Raw genomic sequence first — 18096 nt, 5'->3', positions numbered from 1 at the left:
CCCACACAGCATTTATTACTGTATTGCTCTGCTCTCTTACTCTTATGTGTGAAAAAGGTGGGAGAGCAGTTAAAAAACTCACAAGCCTCAGATCTAAAAGGTCATAGTGGGGCTGGTGGAGTTAGAGCCTCACAGTGGGGAGGCATCAGTGTCAAGGGGCTAAACGGTTTAAGCCTAACTATGTAGTACAGCGTATACCACATCGGAGTCAGACAAATACCACTGCGCTCTGCTACCACCTGTCCCCAAAATGGCCCCTGGGACCAGGGCAAGAGCACCAATCCTCAGACCACAGGCAGGGAGGTGGTCTGGCTTCTGCACAGGTGGAGGGGCTCAGCCCTACCCTGATCTCATGCCTGCAGCTTGTGTCTGGGCTGGGGCTCTGCAGATTGCAAGGCTGACACTGAGGGAGGGTAGGTCAGCTCACCTCCACATACCTTAAAAGGGGCTGCAAGGAGCCCAGCGTGTGCTCCTTGTGTCCTTGGGCAAGAGGGAAAGGAGCAGCACTATGGAGGACACTTGGCACACACACAGCCTAGCGTGGTGGTAGGAAGGTAAATAACAAGGAGCTGGAATAACCTGAGGAGACTGCAGCAGTGAAACGGGCACAAAGCAGCTGGGTGCAGGGTGAGTGGGCTCTGTGTTCAGCTCCGAGACCTGCTGAGCTGAAGAGCCCACTGCCCCTAATGCACTCACCGCACAGCGAGAGGAGATGCGGAGTTTGGCATAGCACAGCATCACCCAGCCAGGCAGCCTGGGGCGGCAGATGCACAGCCAGTGGACCTCAGGACTCCTCAGATAGCTATATGGGAAATCACAGATACGGGAGATTCACGGCTGGTCAAAATACAATACATTGTTTTAGTAGTTAAAGAACAAAATAAACCCATCCCTCATGTAGGCAAGGATGCAGCAATCGCAGGCCATAGAGGGCATAAGATCGTCAGAAGATGCTCAAGACAGAAGCTTCCAGCTCCATATACAGCAGTAGGAGCTGTCTCTCTCATGTACTGATAAGATACTTCAAAAATAATTATGAGCTTACTGCTTCCAAAATACATAACATCTGTTTGAAAAGGAGAAATCCAGACTTAAAAGGCTGCTGATCCCAGTCAGGAGCAATGAACACACAGCCATGGGGAAACTGCTAGTAACAGTGCAGAAGAGAGCAGCTCTGATTTCTACACTGATCCATAGGCAGGAACAAGGTGAGGCATCGCTATGTCAGAGGATGTTCCCAGGAGATTTAAGAGGGTTAACAACATTTCAGCGCTTTTATAAAAGGAAGTAGGGTATTCTAGGCCATAAAGCAGGCCAGCAGGTCTAAACTAAAACTATTAGAAAAGCTAACGTGGGATTCAGTTAATATACAACAAAAGGATAATAACACAGAATAATTGCAGCCTAAGCAGTTATACAGAAAATAGCGCAACAAGTGATTTTTCATGTCTAATGAGTTAAGTTTGAGGAAAAACAGGCATTTAGGTGCAATATGGTTAAATTTATAAAGTAGTTGGTCTTAGAGTACCACCAGTATTCTCGGTTTAAAAATTAGCTCTGTAATATCAAATGCATATTATTGTATGTTTTAAAAGTAGTGTGGCTTATGCCTGCCAGACTATCGCTCCTTGGACTGATCACACATGCTGCTCCTTCTTCTGCACAAATAATGGTGCTAGCACACCTCGGAGAGTCCTGTGTAACCGTGGAGCAAAAGCTGCGCCACTGTCCTGGTCTGCTATCCTCACAAGACAAAGATACTACTAACTGCCCGGGAGATGTCTAGCTTGCCTGCGCAGCCTACTGGACCCTACACTATCCCACACTGCACCCAACAGTGACAATCTCCACAACTCATAGGCAGCATCAGCCGAGACAAGTTTCTAGACACTTGGGCCTGACACCATGCCTGTAAGTGATCCACAAAGCATGCAGAAGAGCGAGCTGGTCTCTCTTACAGAAACTCTCCTCCAAACATGACGAGGAACAGCTGTTGGGCTAAGGAACAGCATCTTCTCCATGCATGTTATAGCAGTGCACAACCAGCACATGGGCCAGCCCAGTTACCAGCAACTACTGGGCAAGCATGGTCTAGAGCCACCTGCCCTGGCCCAAATGGTCTAAAACATCTGTTTTTCCCAGGGTGAGTCAGGGGCATGGAGGTGTTTACTGTATAGAGACAAGGAAAGAGAGGTAGGACTGAAGGTAGGTAATGAGCCCTAGGAGAGGGCAGCAGTGGCAGTTGGAACTTATTTTTTTAAGAAAGTTAATTTTAATTTAAGCAAGTTTATCCTTCACTGACTGCCAGAATTCAGACATGTACAGTTTCCCTTCTGTGATGCTCTCTGCTAGTGAAGTATAAACCCAAGAGAAGCATTAAGGACCTCCAGAAGGCTCGAATAGCTCATCATGCATGGATGCATTGAAACTTAATGATTGATTCTCTTCTGTCATCTGGCAGTGTGCCTACACATGTGTGCATGTGTAAGTACATGCATGTACACATGTGAAACTGTGCGAGGGCTGCAATGTGAGGAGCAGCAAGTAGTCTTGTCCCTGCAGAGCAAATGCGTAACATACGCCTAGCTCTTCAGTCCTGGAAAGCCCGGCACAGTGTGACCCACCAGATCTCTCTCAGTGACTGAAAGGGACTGTATCCACCACACCAGCCTGGGAAGAGCCATAATGTAGGACACACATGCAGGATCTCTAAGAGCCCTGGTACTTGTTGCCACCTGGAGCACAGCAAATAGACACACTGCCTGCATGGAACAAAGCAAGTTAGTGGGCTTGGTGTGCAGTGACCATCTCCAAGAGCACGCAGCAACAGAGCTACTCTGTGCTATGTGGGCACTGACCCCTCTCCACCTGAGGTTCCATGGCACTTCAGGGTAGCTGAATCCAGCTCCCAAGGTAAAGCACTCAGAGACCTGAAGCAGTTCAATTACCATGGATTTATGTTGATTCGAGGTAAGAGGCAACTACTTTCATCCAGCTGTAATCTCACAGCCCAGCCTGCAGTGGTAAGCAAGTGTGAAGGGCACACCAGGGAAGGCTTGGTAGATTCTGCTAAAGTTACTGATGATCCAAAAGCATTTTGCCATGACTGGAAGAAGGGAAACATGCGTATGTATTTATCAGCAAGAATACATACACACAGAGGAAGTAACAGTCAGAGCTGACAATTCCTTTCTCTAGAAGGGAGAATTAGTGACACCCAGAGTTAGCAAGTTCATGATGCGGGGAAAAAAAAAAACCCACAAACAGTTCTATCTCTGTGTTTTCTTCCTGTCACGATGGAATTAAAACAATATCCTCAGCATCGTCAAAGATACAGACCTGGTATAACTCTAGGGTCAAAGGCACTTTTACTGGCTGGTGACATTTAGGAGGAAAATAATCATACGTTACGATAAGTAATGAGTAAAAAATGGCAGGAGAACAGCTGAGACATGAGTAACAGTGTTCTACTGGAAGGGAAAGCAATAGAAGAAACCACCTCAAAGCTCAGGAAACAGGGTAAAATATGAATGAGCCAGGCAGAAAGCGGAGGTGTTAGTCAGCAAAGCAGCAGGTTGAAAAATAACAAAGCCCCCCAGCTGGCAGCCTGTGAGCTGACACAGGATGCTGCACAGAGGAGGAAGGAATGGATTGCTTTCCATCTGGGAAAAGCTGAGTGCCACCTACAGAGACCCCAGCACCCTGCCTTCCTACCTCCCTTTTGCCTTTACCAATTTTCTCTTTGTAGCCACCAACACTGGGCTCAGCCTCCTGTTTTCCCCAACATACATCAAGTCTGAACCCATTCTGCACGACAGCTGTAGTAAGAGGACATCACTTTGGCTCCTGCCAGAGGAAAAGGGCTTACCTTCACAGAGCTGTGACTATGTACGTCTTGCACACGCAGAGGGGATCGATCGCACAGAGGCTTCTATCTTCTCTTAGGAAATCACCAGACACATGCTGGTAAACAGAAACAGGAATGACTCTGCCTGTGAACTCACCCTGACCATCTGGAACAGAAACCTACAGCTCTGCTCAGGCTCAGACCCGCCACCTTCATCTGCACCATGCAAAATGTGGCCAGAGCATCTCCCCAGCTGCCTCACTACACTGTATGCATCGAGCCCACAGGAAAGCATGCTGTCCCCAAGACTGACTCCACACCACCCTCCTATGAGGACCTAGATCCCTGTGGATAGCCCACAGGCAGTACTCTCCCTCCATATATTTGCCAGAACCCTGCCCCACAACTGGATTCCTGCAGCCTCACAAACTAGGCATCAGCCTTTTCTTGTCTGTTCAGCTGATGTGCCCCATCCTCTCCACCCTCCCCTGTTACAACCATTCTGAGACTGGTCCCAGGTCACACTTTCTGTGTTTGTGCTTCCAAAGAGCAGATTCTCACACGGTCAGCAAGTCCACCACACTTTCCCACAGTGCCCACCTGAGCCAGCAGCACTGGCAGAACTTCCTACTGCTTTCATGCAGGTTGCAGAAACTGACCCATTTAGAGCCAACATCCACCAGCTTATCCCCAGATCTCTGCCAGCAGGGATAAACCAAGACCAGAACTCTACTGCTGGCATATAGCTATTTATGGCAAGAGCCTCACCTGAACCTCGTGGATCTTTGTTTACCACAGCTGTCAAAAATCAGCATGCCCCACCCCTGCTGCCTGGCCACAAGCTTTTACAGCTGGGGCTGGGCACAGCGCTTGACTGTGCCTTGGACAGCTTCTGGCATCTCTAACAGTGTGAAAAACACACTAGCTATCTTCAACCCCTGACTGGGGAAGGACTTTCAAAGCAGAGCTAAAGGCCCACATCGCATCCTGCCTCCACATGGCAAGCGGCGAGCTGCAGGAGATGAGCGTGGGGCAGAGCACCGGCTCCCGCAGCATCGCTGGCCCCATCCCAAACCCACAGCACACGCAGCCCTAACACAGTTAGCGGCTTCGCACGTCACTGGCAGGGATGTACCGTGTCTTTAGGAGAAACGGCAGGATGGAGGTGCAGGATGGACAAACAAACAGAGTTATGAGAATCACTTTACAACGTGTTGGGGCGTATTAACAACATTGGAGATAAAACAGGATTTTGACAGAAACAGGTCGCTCCAAAGTAATCAGTATCTCAAAAAATTCAAAATACATTTCTGCATAGAGAAGCCAAAAGGCTTCGTGAGTATTTCTTGGGGCAGTCCAAGTTTTGTGAAGCTGTGGTTTTGCTCTGGTGCTGGTAAGAGTTAATTGTAAGGTGTCAGAAGGCAGGAGCTTGTTTTGTTTGAGGCTAAAAAGGCCAAAACATGGTGTTACTGGCTCCACTAGAGCACAGGGACTAGTGTAATGAAATTGTGTCACATCACTGTATCCGAATCCCAGTCAGCACTGGTAAACATTTACAGTGCTCAGCAAGGAGTCTGAAGGTTGTTACTACAAAATGTAGGGGCTGGGGGATTCCATGCTCCACAGTGGCTTTCGTTGTGGTGTAACGCTCTTGCTTGAACAAGGAAGCTGCTTGGATCCCCTGGTTGCTGTTCTGTGACCAGCTCTGCATAGCCTAGTTTCCACACTCCTTACTCTGCCACTGTGCGTGTGCAGAAATTGGAAAGTGATGTCCTAGGAGCAGCAAGAAGCTAAAACAATGGCAGATAACAAGCAAAATAGAGACAATACGGACAGCAGTTGAATGTGTTGGTCCTTCACACCGGGTAACACAGCTGGAGGTTTTTAAGACAAGTCATAAGAACAGCAAAGGTGGCCTGACCAGAAGTGGGAAGAGTCCCCGATGCTTCCAGATGACAGCAGCTGTTGCAGGAGCCCAGCACAGCTCAGAATGAGGCCATGCAGTAAGTAGCACATGCTAAACTATGAGTCCCGAGTCCTGCACTTGTGGAGGAAACAAGGCACTCGACGGCTCTGTTGCTTCCCTCGTGTTGTGGAGGAGCACACTGTGCGCTCCTGGAGCACCCCAGCGAGGCAGCGGGGGAGCAGACCACCCGGCAACGCAGGGCCCTGCACAGCCGCCAAGCCCCGAGCCTCTCGGACACGTGCGCTGGTCAGCGAAGGCAGCACAGCGTCAGCCTGCCACAGCCAGCTCCTCCAGGCCTCTGCCGGCAACTCACCAAGGGCCAGGAGCGCTAACCGCAGGGCCGGCCACAGCCAGTGCGGACCCGGTTCTCACAGTGACTCCCTAAGGCACCAAGACAAGAACCGGGGACCGGTTACAACCCTGAGCAGGTGGAAATTCTACCCCCAGAAGGCAGTCCAGTGCTTTCTCACCCTGTTACAATTCTTGTGCTGTGTGGGTGGCTCACTGCAAGTGAAACCAGCAGTGGCTGAGCTGGGGAGAAGCAGCCAACCTCAAACTCTTCAGCTTATGGCAAATTCCCCCATGTCTAAGAGCTGGGGAAACAGCAGCAAGTAGGAAAGTCCCAGTGATATGTTAGTCACCGACTCAGTAACCTTCAAGCAGAGGACAAACACTGCACTGCTGTGAATACTCTGCTCTTATACAACGGAGCACAGACAGGACCATGGAAGCGGCTGATCCATCACGGAACTGGGACAGGAGCTCCTTAGGATGCCTGCCATGCTCCATGGACTGGGGCAGGTTTAGTGCAGTCATCCCTCTATCAAAGGCAGGCTGCGGGTCACAGGCTGGTACTATACCAACTCTTGCCATTACAATTGCATCTCTGCATTCAGAATACAGAATTTTAGGTCTCCTGGATAGATGGTCAGAATTTTATAGGAAGTATTCTGGCTAAAAGCACAAAAAGGAAACAGCTGTTCCTCCCCCAATGCAGCTAAAACCACCACAGCAGTCAGTTCCCACTCTGTTCATCTAGGGCTGCAGCCAGCTCTTCTTCTCTTTCATTTTGCAGTCTTGCTGGAGGGGTAGAAGGTGGCTGTGTGGAAATTTCCACGTTGTAGAAAGCCACAGAAGGGACGGGATGGAAGCAGGACAGCACAGGGGCCAACAGAGCAAAGCACCTTTGGCCAGAGTACAGCAGAGATGTAAAATTCCTCCCAACATCGCTTTCTTAGCTTGTCAAAGGAATGAGAATAACCAGGACTTAGCAAACCAGCGGTGCTGATAGTGGCTGTTATTAGGTACTCTGGGAACATTCACGGAGGTATAGCAATTTAGTACACTTTAACTTTGGTTAAGTGTGTTAGTCAGGTACCTGAAAAGTGCCCTCTTCCTCATTCAGCTGTTTTTTTCCTTTGCTTTAGAGCAATCTGCTTTGAGAGACAATAGTCCTGCAGCTGAAAACCAGAGCAGTTCATTGGTCTCATTGCTCTTTGTCAGCAAGTTCACACTGCGCTGTTGCTTGGCTTTCACCCTCGTCACTGCAGTTTAGTCAGAGGGGCCTTGAGGGCTGTGTGCCGTGGCTGCAACATCTGATGAAAAGCTGATGGCATGACACGGCTCCCTCAGTCATAGCACTGTGGTGAAAAAAATTAAAATTCCGGGTAACACGCGATCATGATACATCACCATGTGGGAGCCCGGGCCACACCTTATACTCGGCAATCGGCAGAGCGGGGGAAATGATCTGAGTCTGTGCGTGTGTGCATGCACGCGTGTGCCTGTGCACTGCACGGGCACAGTTCCCCTGAGAATTAGTCAAACACACCTATTCTTTGTGAAAGCAACTGTAGGCAAAATTACACACTTTGGAAGCACCTGTGTCAGAGCTAGAATACAAACTGCACAAATCATGCTCCTTAAGGAGTTTTCTATAAAAAAGACAGGGCTAGGAGAAAGCAAACTGTCCTCTCAGTCTCTATTCACTCAGGTGCTTTGTCACGTAATTCCACAGTCATAGGTAAACATTAGGGAGCAGGGCTTTGGAAGTCACAACCTCCTCATTTGGTTCTCACCCTTTGTTCCTTTGACCATGTCACTGCTAGAATGCAACATCTAAAAGGACTTGTTTTTTTAGACAAAGTTTGTAGCTCATGATGGATAAGCACTTAGACGTCCTTGCACCCTGCCTGAACAATGCACGGTTCCAAAGCAAGACGCAGAGACTAGTTATTTAAAAAGCTGACCCCTCCTTCACCCTAAATTAACTTGTCCCTACCCCCAAGAACTTGACCCCACATCCTCAAGCCCCTGCTCCATACTTGTCTCACTCTTGTCTTGTGGTTATTGTTAGTTTTCCACAGGCAATGACAAACCTTGTGATTGACAGGAATTTGCCAACAGCTGTTCCATACAGGTGCGTATTTCCAAGGAGCTAACACTGTTCAGAAAGAAAAGAAAGAAAAAAGAGGCAAGGCTGTGGCATTCCCTGCGAAGGAAAAACAGTGTTTCAGAACTAGCTTCTCCTGAACTGGGAATACACCTGCTTTTCTCAGGAACCCATTTCACCCATGGCTAGTCAGGTTGCTAATACTTGGTAGGCAGCCAGGTGTGAGATGTGAGGGTGGAGCGATTGTGAGCAATTAATAAATGGCATTATAACTAGGCTAAACCTTGGCATAAGCCTCCACCTGCACTGCAGTCTTACAAAACAAACTGAAAAACACTGAAAATACACTTACTACTATCAGCAATTCTCTGTCCTGGTAGGAGCCCTCCACTAGCTAACAAGGACAAGCCTTCGGGAACGAAGTTCCCCTCTCAGGAGGTAAGCTGCCTTTGCAAGCCCTGGCTGGTCCCCAGGTGTGGCTCAGGCCGGTACACCTCGCCGGCAGTCCTGAGAGCCAGCCCAAAGCCAGAACTCCCGCACACTCCGGGCAGATCACCATCTTAGGCCAGAAACCTGCCATTTGAAACCCACCTGCGTTTTAGAGCCCGGCAATAGCTCTGGATGGCAAAAGTGGAGGCAGTGGAGGGCAGAACATGAACTCAGCTCCCACTGCAGTCGTGCCCCGTGCCTGTCGCAGGACAGGGGGAGAGCTGAGCAGCCCCCCAGCCAGCCCCGCTGCTTATCACCAGTTCTGGGCTATGCCACGGCACAGGAACAGGGCTCCCCCTTCTCAAAGAGTTACAGTTTGATTTCACCAGAGAAATACTGAAGGGAGAGAGAGGAAGAATACCCACACATAGAAATGAGCAGACAGGAGGGCATAGCTATGTAGAAGAAAAGCCATGGAAAGGAAGAATGAAGCTGGGCTCAGCAGAGAAGTGCTGCAGCAAACAGCTTTCCAATCCTGGCCTGAGCAGACCGCTCCTGGCAGCTCCAGCCAAGTGCAAACCTTCCAGGAAGATTTCACAAAGAACAACAAGGGAGAGTGCAGGAGCAGAAGGGGAAAAAAGCACCACTGGTGTCCCTGTGCCTCCCTTAACAGCCCTGTGCTACTACAGCAAACAGTGAGTAACCCATTTCGGGTAGCTGCAATAACTAGCTGTGGGATTTTGCTTCAACTTGACTTTGCTTGGATTTAGGGAAGTGAGTCAGCTTAGTCATGAGGCAGACCGTGGCCTCTATGCATCTTCCTGATCCACCATTTCAGTGCAGGTTTGGTTGATGGGTCTTGGAAAGCCTGTTCATCTGTCTGCCTCACAGCCCTCCCACTCCACAGAATTTGTGCTGATGTTAACTGCAGCAATAACTGCCCCCATGCAAAGAACGAGTATTTCTGACAGAACTAAACCTCACCTGCATAAAAGTAAAATTCAACCTGGTATTTTCAGCAAAACCAAATAAATAACATGTTCATCAGCAACTCAGCTACAAGCAGTAAGATCTTTCACTAACCACCACCTTAGTGAAAGTCAGCTACAAACCAGTGCCTATACAAATATTAACTATCACATCTAGATACAGACACAGTGAGTCTTCTTCGGGGGCTTACACACCATTTTTTACTGCTGCAAAATGGACGCATAGATACCTCTACTAACTTGGCCAACCTGAACTTTCAAGTCCGATTTGCAGTACAAAAATCTTACTTACAAAACACATTAAACCTGTTTCTGTGCTTAGCATTATGGTTTCCTTCCTTATGAATGGCAATGCAAATAGAGTTTTCTAAATAATGAGAATACACATATATATTTTAATACACATAAAATTACTTAATGGTTCTTAACTATTTTATGCCACTGCCAGCATACTAGGGTGGAATTTACCATACCAAAATATATGATAATGCCCCAGAAAAGTTTAAAGTTGTGAGTAAAACTTTTGGAACAATTATCCAACAAGAAGTATATGCTGCCTTAAAGCTGCAGGCATAATTCCCATTCTGACTGGACAATAACAAGAAGCTGAAAAAATGCTCCATCAATTTAGGAAGTCTGACCATAAACTGGATAAACTTTCTGGGAAAACACTGCTTAGAAATGTCTGAGTCCATTTACAGCTGTAGAGGTATGAAATAACTCTGCTTGCTTCTACAGAATAGGAAACTAATCATCAATAATAGCATTGCTTAAGCCCAAATGACAGTAATCTTTATTTCAGGTCTTGATTGAGCAAGTACAGAAACATACTCCACGCTGAGGCTAGGCCCACAGGACCTCCCTCCTTCCCTCTGCCCCCCATAAATAAATTATGAAAGCTGTGTGATGCTGTCAGTGCAAGTCAGTCACTTCCCCTTTGACCTGCACCTACATCCGACTTCCAGTTGCGTCAGCACCTTCCACATCACCTTTGTGTGATTCCCACACAACATACAGAGCCAGGGCAGTAACCACAGGAGCTGTACTGAGAACTCCCACTTCATGCAGCTGCTGCTCGCTTTTAGAGAACAGTCACGGCCAGAGAAACTCTAGCTCTGGCTTCACCCCCCGATAGAGCTGTAGCTGCAATTGTTAAGTGCCAATGCCTACTGTCCCCCAGGCACCTGCATCACACACCAGTTGCCAGCCCCGCAGCAGGCATGAGAGTTACAACCCACTGAATCCATGTCCGAACTGTAGCAGCCCTCACTTCAGACAAGATTGGAAGAACAAGCAACATTTCAATTTGCCATACAGTTTATTTCCAAAGACTGGTTTGGTTCAGTCTTCGCAAGTGTGGCTAGGCTACCTTCATGTAGCAGTTGTCCTCCTGGGCAAGGGCTTGTACAAATTTCTTTTTTTTCTCATTCTTCCTGTTGTTTTCCCTCAATAGTTCTGCTGGTCTTTTTTTAACTGCAGGTGCCAGTCTGGAACCCTCACTATGAATGGCGTGAGAATCAGAAGGACAGGAGTTATCCACAAAAAGAGGAGATGACGACTTGTTTGAGATCAGGAGCTCCAGGGGCTCTGCAGTTTTCCCTTCTAAGTTTAGCCCAATGCTGTCCAGTGATTCTTCTGGTAAGCTAGCTGCTGAGCCACACCTCCTGCCTTCTGCATGCTTTATCACCTCTTTATTTTCCCCTGCATTTCCAAATTTCCTCAAGTGATTGTATGTGTGGCAGTGTAAGTCAGCATTTACTCTGTTACTGCTGCTCTCTTGCATTCCTTTACCAGTATAGTTAAAGCTGTTAGGTTTTGTCTCCTTTATAGTTCTTTCTCTGCTGCTAAAATCTTGACAGTTCAGCTCTAACAAATGCAACAGCTGTTCATCTCTGCTGGCATTTTCATCTTTGCTATCACTAGACAGCTCATTAGAGTTGATGATCCAAAGGCTGCCATTGCTGGTCTGTGTGACATTCTCACTAGAGGCTAAACCTGGGACAATGCTGCAGTCAAATCCCTGTACAATCAAACATACGTGGTCATCTGTCCTCTGGTCAGGTTCACAGATTATGGTATCTGGAGGTGTTTCTCTGAGGTTGTTGTACAAAAGGCGAATGAAGGGTTCATATAGTGACCTAGAGATAACCGCACTGTCATTGTCACAGTACGTACCATTACATTTAACTGCATTACCAAAAGGTTGATGACCAGATGGTTGAGGTCCAATGGGGCAAGAAATTACATCAGCTTTCTTTTGAACATTTTGATATGTTACTTGCTTATGTATTTCTCCTTCGGGTAGGAAAGCTGAAGCACTGTCATTTGCATGTACAGAGAAAGTTGGAAAATCAGCATGTTCTGAACAGGTGTTTTGAAAATTTAGCTCAGTGCAGGGAGATCTGTAGTTGGTATAGCATGTCTGATTGCTAGGGGGTCGATAAATGTGATCCCTGTAGATAAGTTCTAGTGTCTCTGAAAACTGTGTCAAAGATGGTGAGGAGCAGGCATTTTCAAAACACACAGTCAGGTTACTGTTAGCCACAGACTGAGACATAAGGGTATCAAAGCTCTTGTAGGCAGAACCACAGGGCTCCACAGATGGAGACACAAGGGTGTCACAGCTCTTGTAGGCAGAACCACAGGGCTCCATGGATGGAGACACAAGGGTGTCAAAGCTCTTATATGCAGAGCTACACAGCCTCATGGATGGAGACACAAGGGCATCAAAACTCTTGCGCGCAGGGTTGCTTATTCTGTCTTTTTTGGTCCCAAAGGATGGTTTATTTGGAGATTCCTGGATCAGGACACATGAGTCATGCTGACTTTCAGCACTGCATGGAAAAAGGCTTTGGTGAACCGTATGTTGAAGATCTCTTGCACCCAGAGAAGCAGAATTTATGCCAGAGCTCTGATAGCCAGATTCAAAGGATTCTTCTGATTGTTCTGACTTCTTGCTGGCTGTACTACAATTGTAGTCATCTTGAGGGGCTTTGGTGAAAAGCGAGACTGTATGAGAAATATCACATGGCTGCTGACTCTGGGCTGCACTTTCTTTTGGATTTCGCTGTGATGGATTTTCTGACTCAAGTTTCTCAGAAGTTTTATTCTCACCTGTGATGATGTCTGGGTCTTTATCATCTTGCATGTTGTTTTCATCTGCCAGAAGCTCAATAAACATTCTAGCTAGTGCATCATTGTGTTCAGTGTGCTCTCTGGAAGCACTGACACAGCTCTCAAAAGGCTCAAACTCAGTGATCTGGTCACTAGTTTCTTCCTGGCTCTCAGCCTCACTGTCTGTTAAACATTCACAGATTTCTATAGACTCTTCAACCAGAATTGTCTCAGGGGTTAAAACTGCACTGCTGCCTTTTGGAAACCACTCTCCAGACTTGCTGTGGCAACTGCAAGATTTCTCAACATTTCTGATGTTATCTTTTCCCTTGAAGTTTTCGCTTGACAAACTTTGAGCCAGACAGTTCTTGCAACTTCTGTTTTTGAAAGTCAAAAGAAAAGGACAGTTAATGTTTATGTAATAGGAAACTATTTCATGCTGTAAAGCAGAGGGTTTTGTTTTTTTCCTTTATCTTACTTACATTTGGTTTTCCATATGACTCTGCTTTAAGTCATGGAAAGGGAACTTAATTTCATCAATGTAGTACAAAACTGAAAACTAATAAAGATACAAATGAGATTTAGGACACATGTGAGTTGTATTTAGTATCCCCTGCACTAGCCAGACAATAGCACTTATTAGATATTCTACTTCTGGTGATCAGGAAAAGGTATTTTTTTTGCAAAGCTTTTAAATTACCTTGACATTTTTTACGACCAAATGGCTCTTTGCTGGATTTGGGATTTGATCCCACCACTCTTTCTTCACTCTGCAAGGTAAGAATTAAAATGGTTTGCTTTGATTGCATTTTGGCTTCATCAGTGTACACTTTCCTCTTCTGTTCTTCTCTCCCTCTTAGCCATCTGCATTGCAGCAACACGAAGTGCTTGTTCAGTGCATCTCCAAGTGCTGCTTTTCATTAAACTAGTGCAAAGATGTTTACATGTTTGGTGCGTGACTGATCTGCACAACCACAGTCATATGTTCTTCTAATCATGTTTGAAATCATGTGCAAAACAGATAGAATCCCACTTTCACATTACCACTAAAAAAATTCAAAAAGAAATACAGATATATAACCATCATTCCTGGAACTCCAGCAAAGACTGGGGTCCAAAACTGACAAACCCCACTAACTGCAGCCTGTTTTGGATGCTATAACAAGTCTATTCTAGTAAGATTAATAGAGAATAGTCAGTTATCTATTCAGAAAATGACTGAGTGCAACTGATTCGTGTTTATAAAACATTTGCTCATAAAGAGTGAGATAAAGGTGCTAAGGAAAAACAAAACATTAGATTCCTGGACTACTAGACATTCAGCTAATCAACAGCAATACTGATATCTGTGCAAACTGCTACTCTATAAAACCTATGAACAGTATGATACATACTTGGTAAAACAGAAGTAACAAATTACAGATACTGCCATGATCAGTATGCAGGATACAGGGACAGCCATCTGCAGAATGTCCTCAGTTGTTACTTGGTAATCTGTTAAATAAACATATACATTTACATGTGTATGTGCACATCAATACAAGTACTGGTGATACCAAATTCATTACTCTTCTTTTGCACCTTAAAAAAACGGACCTTTAGAGGATGTAAAATAAAGCCTCCAGCAGAAAAACAACAGAACATACACAGCTACCACTGGTGATGGTGTGTGGCACATCTGAAAGATCAATGCAGGTACTGTAGTTGGTAACTGTGAGCGATAGCAGCTGGGAGAGCCAACATGTACTGTGAGGCCATTTGTCAGCTCTCGGGGACAAACCTGTTGTGCAGTCCCTAAAATAGCATCATCATCTCCACTGTAGTGCAGCTATACTTCTTGTCCTCTCTGTTGCTCTTTAGAGATTTTTATAAACCCTCAGCCCTCTGATGGTTAAAGTACTGCTTAATTTGCAGCCTAAATCTCTCTTGTTCATTTATACCCATTTGCTCTTACATCAATGCTGTTCTTTAATTTAAATATCTCTTCTCCTTCCCTGGTGTCTACTTCATGAAACATTTATAGAAAATAAACACATCCCCTTTCATCCTTTTTTTCACAAGGCTAAACAATCCAGCTTCCCTTGGTCTTCTCTTCCTTAGTCTCTCTAGGGGTTGCCTTTTTATATTTAGTTTCTTTGGAAGTCTTTACAGAAGTATCCACAACACATTCAAAAGGATGAAGAGGATGATTGCATAAACTCCCCTCTGAGAGGAAAGCAGCCGGCTATATATGACATGGTTTATAAAAACTATACCACCCTTTTATCAAGCTGCTATTTGTTACGGTACTTACCATAGTGAAATTCAACTTCTTCACTCCATTCACTCCAGTAGGCCGGGTATTCGGTATAGTTACATCTTACACTTGCAACGTAATCATAGCCTCTCCTCAAGGAGCTTGCAGTAATTTCAAAGCTTTTTGCCTGGTAGTTAATTGCTTTCACAGAAACCTGAAAAGAAAGTGAGAAAGTTCACTTTGATTTCTTTATGAGGTGAAGGGTTAGTGACAGCAATTAAATAACAATAGTATTATGTGTTTCAGCGACCTTTCACAAATGAGCAAATGAATGACTGTATACCTAATCCGCTGTGTGCAATACTGCATTTTGTCATCATGAGCAGGTGGTATTTGTGACCATGCGTGTTCTTCCCCTACCAGAAGAAGCCCAGCCCTAAAGTGCAGATTGTTCAGGAGGGTCTCTGAAATGCCTCAAGTGCACCATGGAGTCACGAACAGCCTCCAGCTTCGTGATGTCTAAGGAGCAAATGAAGTTCAGGGAACAGAAGCATTGTATTTTCAATCTCTGCCCTGTCTACTGTGAGCAGCAGACCATTTTGGGGTGGCAGTCAGAAGAGTTTCAATCCTTTAAAGCCCAGCTGAACCACCTTGGGGCAATGTGACCTGTGGCAAGCGTGTGATCAGAAACACTGTGGGACTTGGCCTCGCTGGCCCTTACACCGTTATTCATAAAATGGTTTCAAGACTTTTCAGAGGACTTTTTACACCTGAAAGCTGCAGAGAGACAGAAAATGAAGAGACTGGCTGTCTCTTACCTCTGTCGGGTGTTGCTTCCTCCAGTATTTCACTTCATAGATGACCGGCTGTCCAGAGAGCATGGATGGAGGAGAGTAGCTCTCCTCCCAGCTCAGATTGAAATTACCATTTTCAACTTTCTCAATGGCAAGATTTTTGGGGGCCCTTGGCTTAACTGTATGTTAAAAAATACAATTAAGGAGAACATGGCAACGGGAAAGCACTGATGGAGACAAGCAGAGAGACAAACATTCACCAGAGACCAGAATCTCATCGCAGTCAATGCATTCAGCCCTTTTCACTATGCTGTAGCACAAGGATATAGAGGCCAAAACTGAGCAACTGCAAGGTATTCATTAACAAGCACTGAATCTTCAAGCTGGCTTGAAGTTCAACCTTTTGGTGCACTGAATGCAGCTTTCAGCCTAGAAAAATGGGAATAATCTGCACCCTTGCAATAGCATGCTGTGCCATGGGGTAGGCTCAGAACTTCTGACAACTTCACAGCCAGGCTGTCCTGGCTACCTGTCTCAAAAACTGATGCAGGCTCCTGCTTATTCTGCTGATAAGCAGCAGCAACAATCAAGTATTCTGAAGAGAACCAGCTCATTAATGCAGACGAATGCCTGCCTAAGGTACGTGAATGATTTCTCTGAGTGTTTGAGGTGACAAGTAATAAGCACACTGTTCAAAACAAACTAGATGCCTATTGAGAGACATAAACTGTATCTACATTCTGTCCTGCGAAACAGCAGAGTTATTAACTTTTTATCACTGGTTGTTATAATCCACCAGCAATTACTGTAAACATCTCTGCTCAGGGGGATGATTCAACTAGCATGAAAAATCAGAGTATGACAGAGACAGGAATGGAAGAAATTTCACTAGGGATAACCTAGTGTCTTTCTAGAAACTGGAAGTAGCACATTCCTCTTCATCCTTGAATTCTACAGCCACAAGTAAAATGCACTAAAGATGTGTCTACGTGCCCAAACTGCTGCTGACTGGCAGCTGAGAGGGTACAGCTAGAGGAAGAATCACTCTCTGCTTGCCCCATGACTTATACTCTTTCCTTAAGAATCTACTCCAGAATCAGGTTTCTAAGCCAAATGGATTTTGCATTTAAGCCAGCATGGCACTTTTCACCTCTGATACAGAAAAAACTGTTCCAGTGACATGAATGTGGAGTTAACTAGGATTGCAAAGCCTGGAAAGAGATGTCCCAGTGACAAAGTAAACAGTTTCTTACCAACCAGGGCTGGTGTAACACTGTAATTCCACATATCAGTCCCATTAAACTGTAGAGCTAGATTATACGTGAGGCCTGATACAAAATAATCTGGACATATTGTGCAAGTGCACCTTAAACTGTCTTTTCCATTCTCAGGGACACAGACATCATTCCTGAAAAACAGGCAGAAAATTATGTGATGTTTAGAGAGTGTGGCACACTACTTCTTGAAAAGGGGAAATCAAGCTTCCCAATGTGTAGAGCTAATCAAATCTGAGACAAACAAGCTCAGTTCCTAGAAATGTTTAGCCCAAACAAATCCAAACCAAAACTAAGCTCCCCCAAACTCCCAAACCACCCACCCTCTCCAAACACCTCTTGGCTATCTGTATCGCACAAATTAAAAACTTGACAGAAAAGCGAAGGATTGATTCCAAGAGGAAAAATTAACACCCTTCATCACACTTCAGTCTCTGAAGGGGTGGACTGACAGCTTGCTAGTATAGGAACAGGTTTACTACAATGTACAAAGTGAGGTTCTTTGGATGTCTGTGTGGAGAAATCACATAGAGAGGAACAGGAGAGCCCAGATGCATCTTCCTTTCTAGAAGATGATGATGGGCCCCACTGCAGAACAGGGACAACAGTCTGTGTTTGAACACGGACTTAGACTGTATGCAGAGATAATCACCTGGGCTCCAGGGGAGAGTAACTTTCACACAGGCTACAGACTGGTAAAACCAGTAAGATTCTCCTGAAGGAGGTAAAATTTTGCATGAAATGAAGGTTGGGTAAAGTTATGAGAGCCCCACTGCTACAAGTAGGACTTGATCACACCTCTGTACCAAGAGTGCAGAGGGGTCTGCAGAAGAGTAGACTACTGAACAGAGAGTGCTGTTAATTGAAGCAACGCATTTTCCTCCTGGCAAGAAGAATAATCCTCTGGATTACATTTTGTCCCAGACATCCATGGTAAAGGGAGGGAATCAAAGCTGATAATGGCTATAGGATATATGAAGATCCAACAATGCTAATGTAACATCTTATTAGACACTTACCACGGAGAACAAAATTCCTTCCCGTAGTACAGCAGG

The 18096-nt window shown here is 45.7% G+C and overlaps 1 protein-coding gene across 1 annotated transcript in view; it reads right to left on the bottom strand.

The window, feature by feature from the left end:
• Nucleotides 1-10983: 10983 nt before the first annotated feature.
• IL4R (interleukin 4 receptor) overlaps nt 10984-18096 on the bottom strand; it is an 11116-nt gene continuing 4003 nt past the window's right edge. Inside the window, exons 3-10 of the mRNA XM_009710496.1 lie at nt 18064-18096; nt 17021-17175; nt 15792-15946; nt 15031-15187; nt 14132-14231; nt 13438-13507; nt 13220-13296; nt 10984-13114 (exon numbers count right to left, since the gene is read on the bottom strand). Of these exons, the coding sequence (XP_009708798.1) occupies nt 10984-13114; nt 13220-13296; nt 13438-13507; nt 14132-14231; nt 15031-15187; nt 15792-15946; nt 17021-17175; nt 18064-18096 (2878 nt within the window). The remainder of the gene's footprint in view (nt 13115-13219; nt 13297-13437; nt 13508-14131; nt 14232-15030; nt 15188-15791; nt 15947-17020; nt 17176-18063) is intronic.

Source organism: Cariama cristata, unplaced genomic scaffold (assembly GCF_000690535.1).
Source record: "Cariama cristata isolate BGI_N322 unplaced genomic scaffold, ASM69053v1 scaffold30281, whole genome shotgun sequence".
In the NCBI taxonomy this organism is placed as follows: domain Eukaryota; kingdom Metazoa; phylum Chordata; class Aves; order Cariamiformes; family Cariamidae; genus Cariama; species Cariama cristata.
Note: the sequence above shows the minus strand (reverse complement) of the source record. Positions and strands in the feature narration are given on the sequence as shown.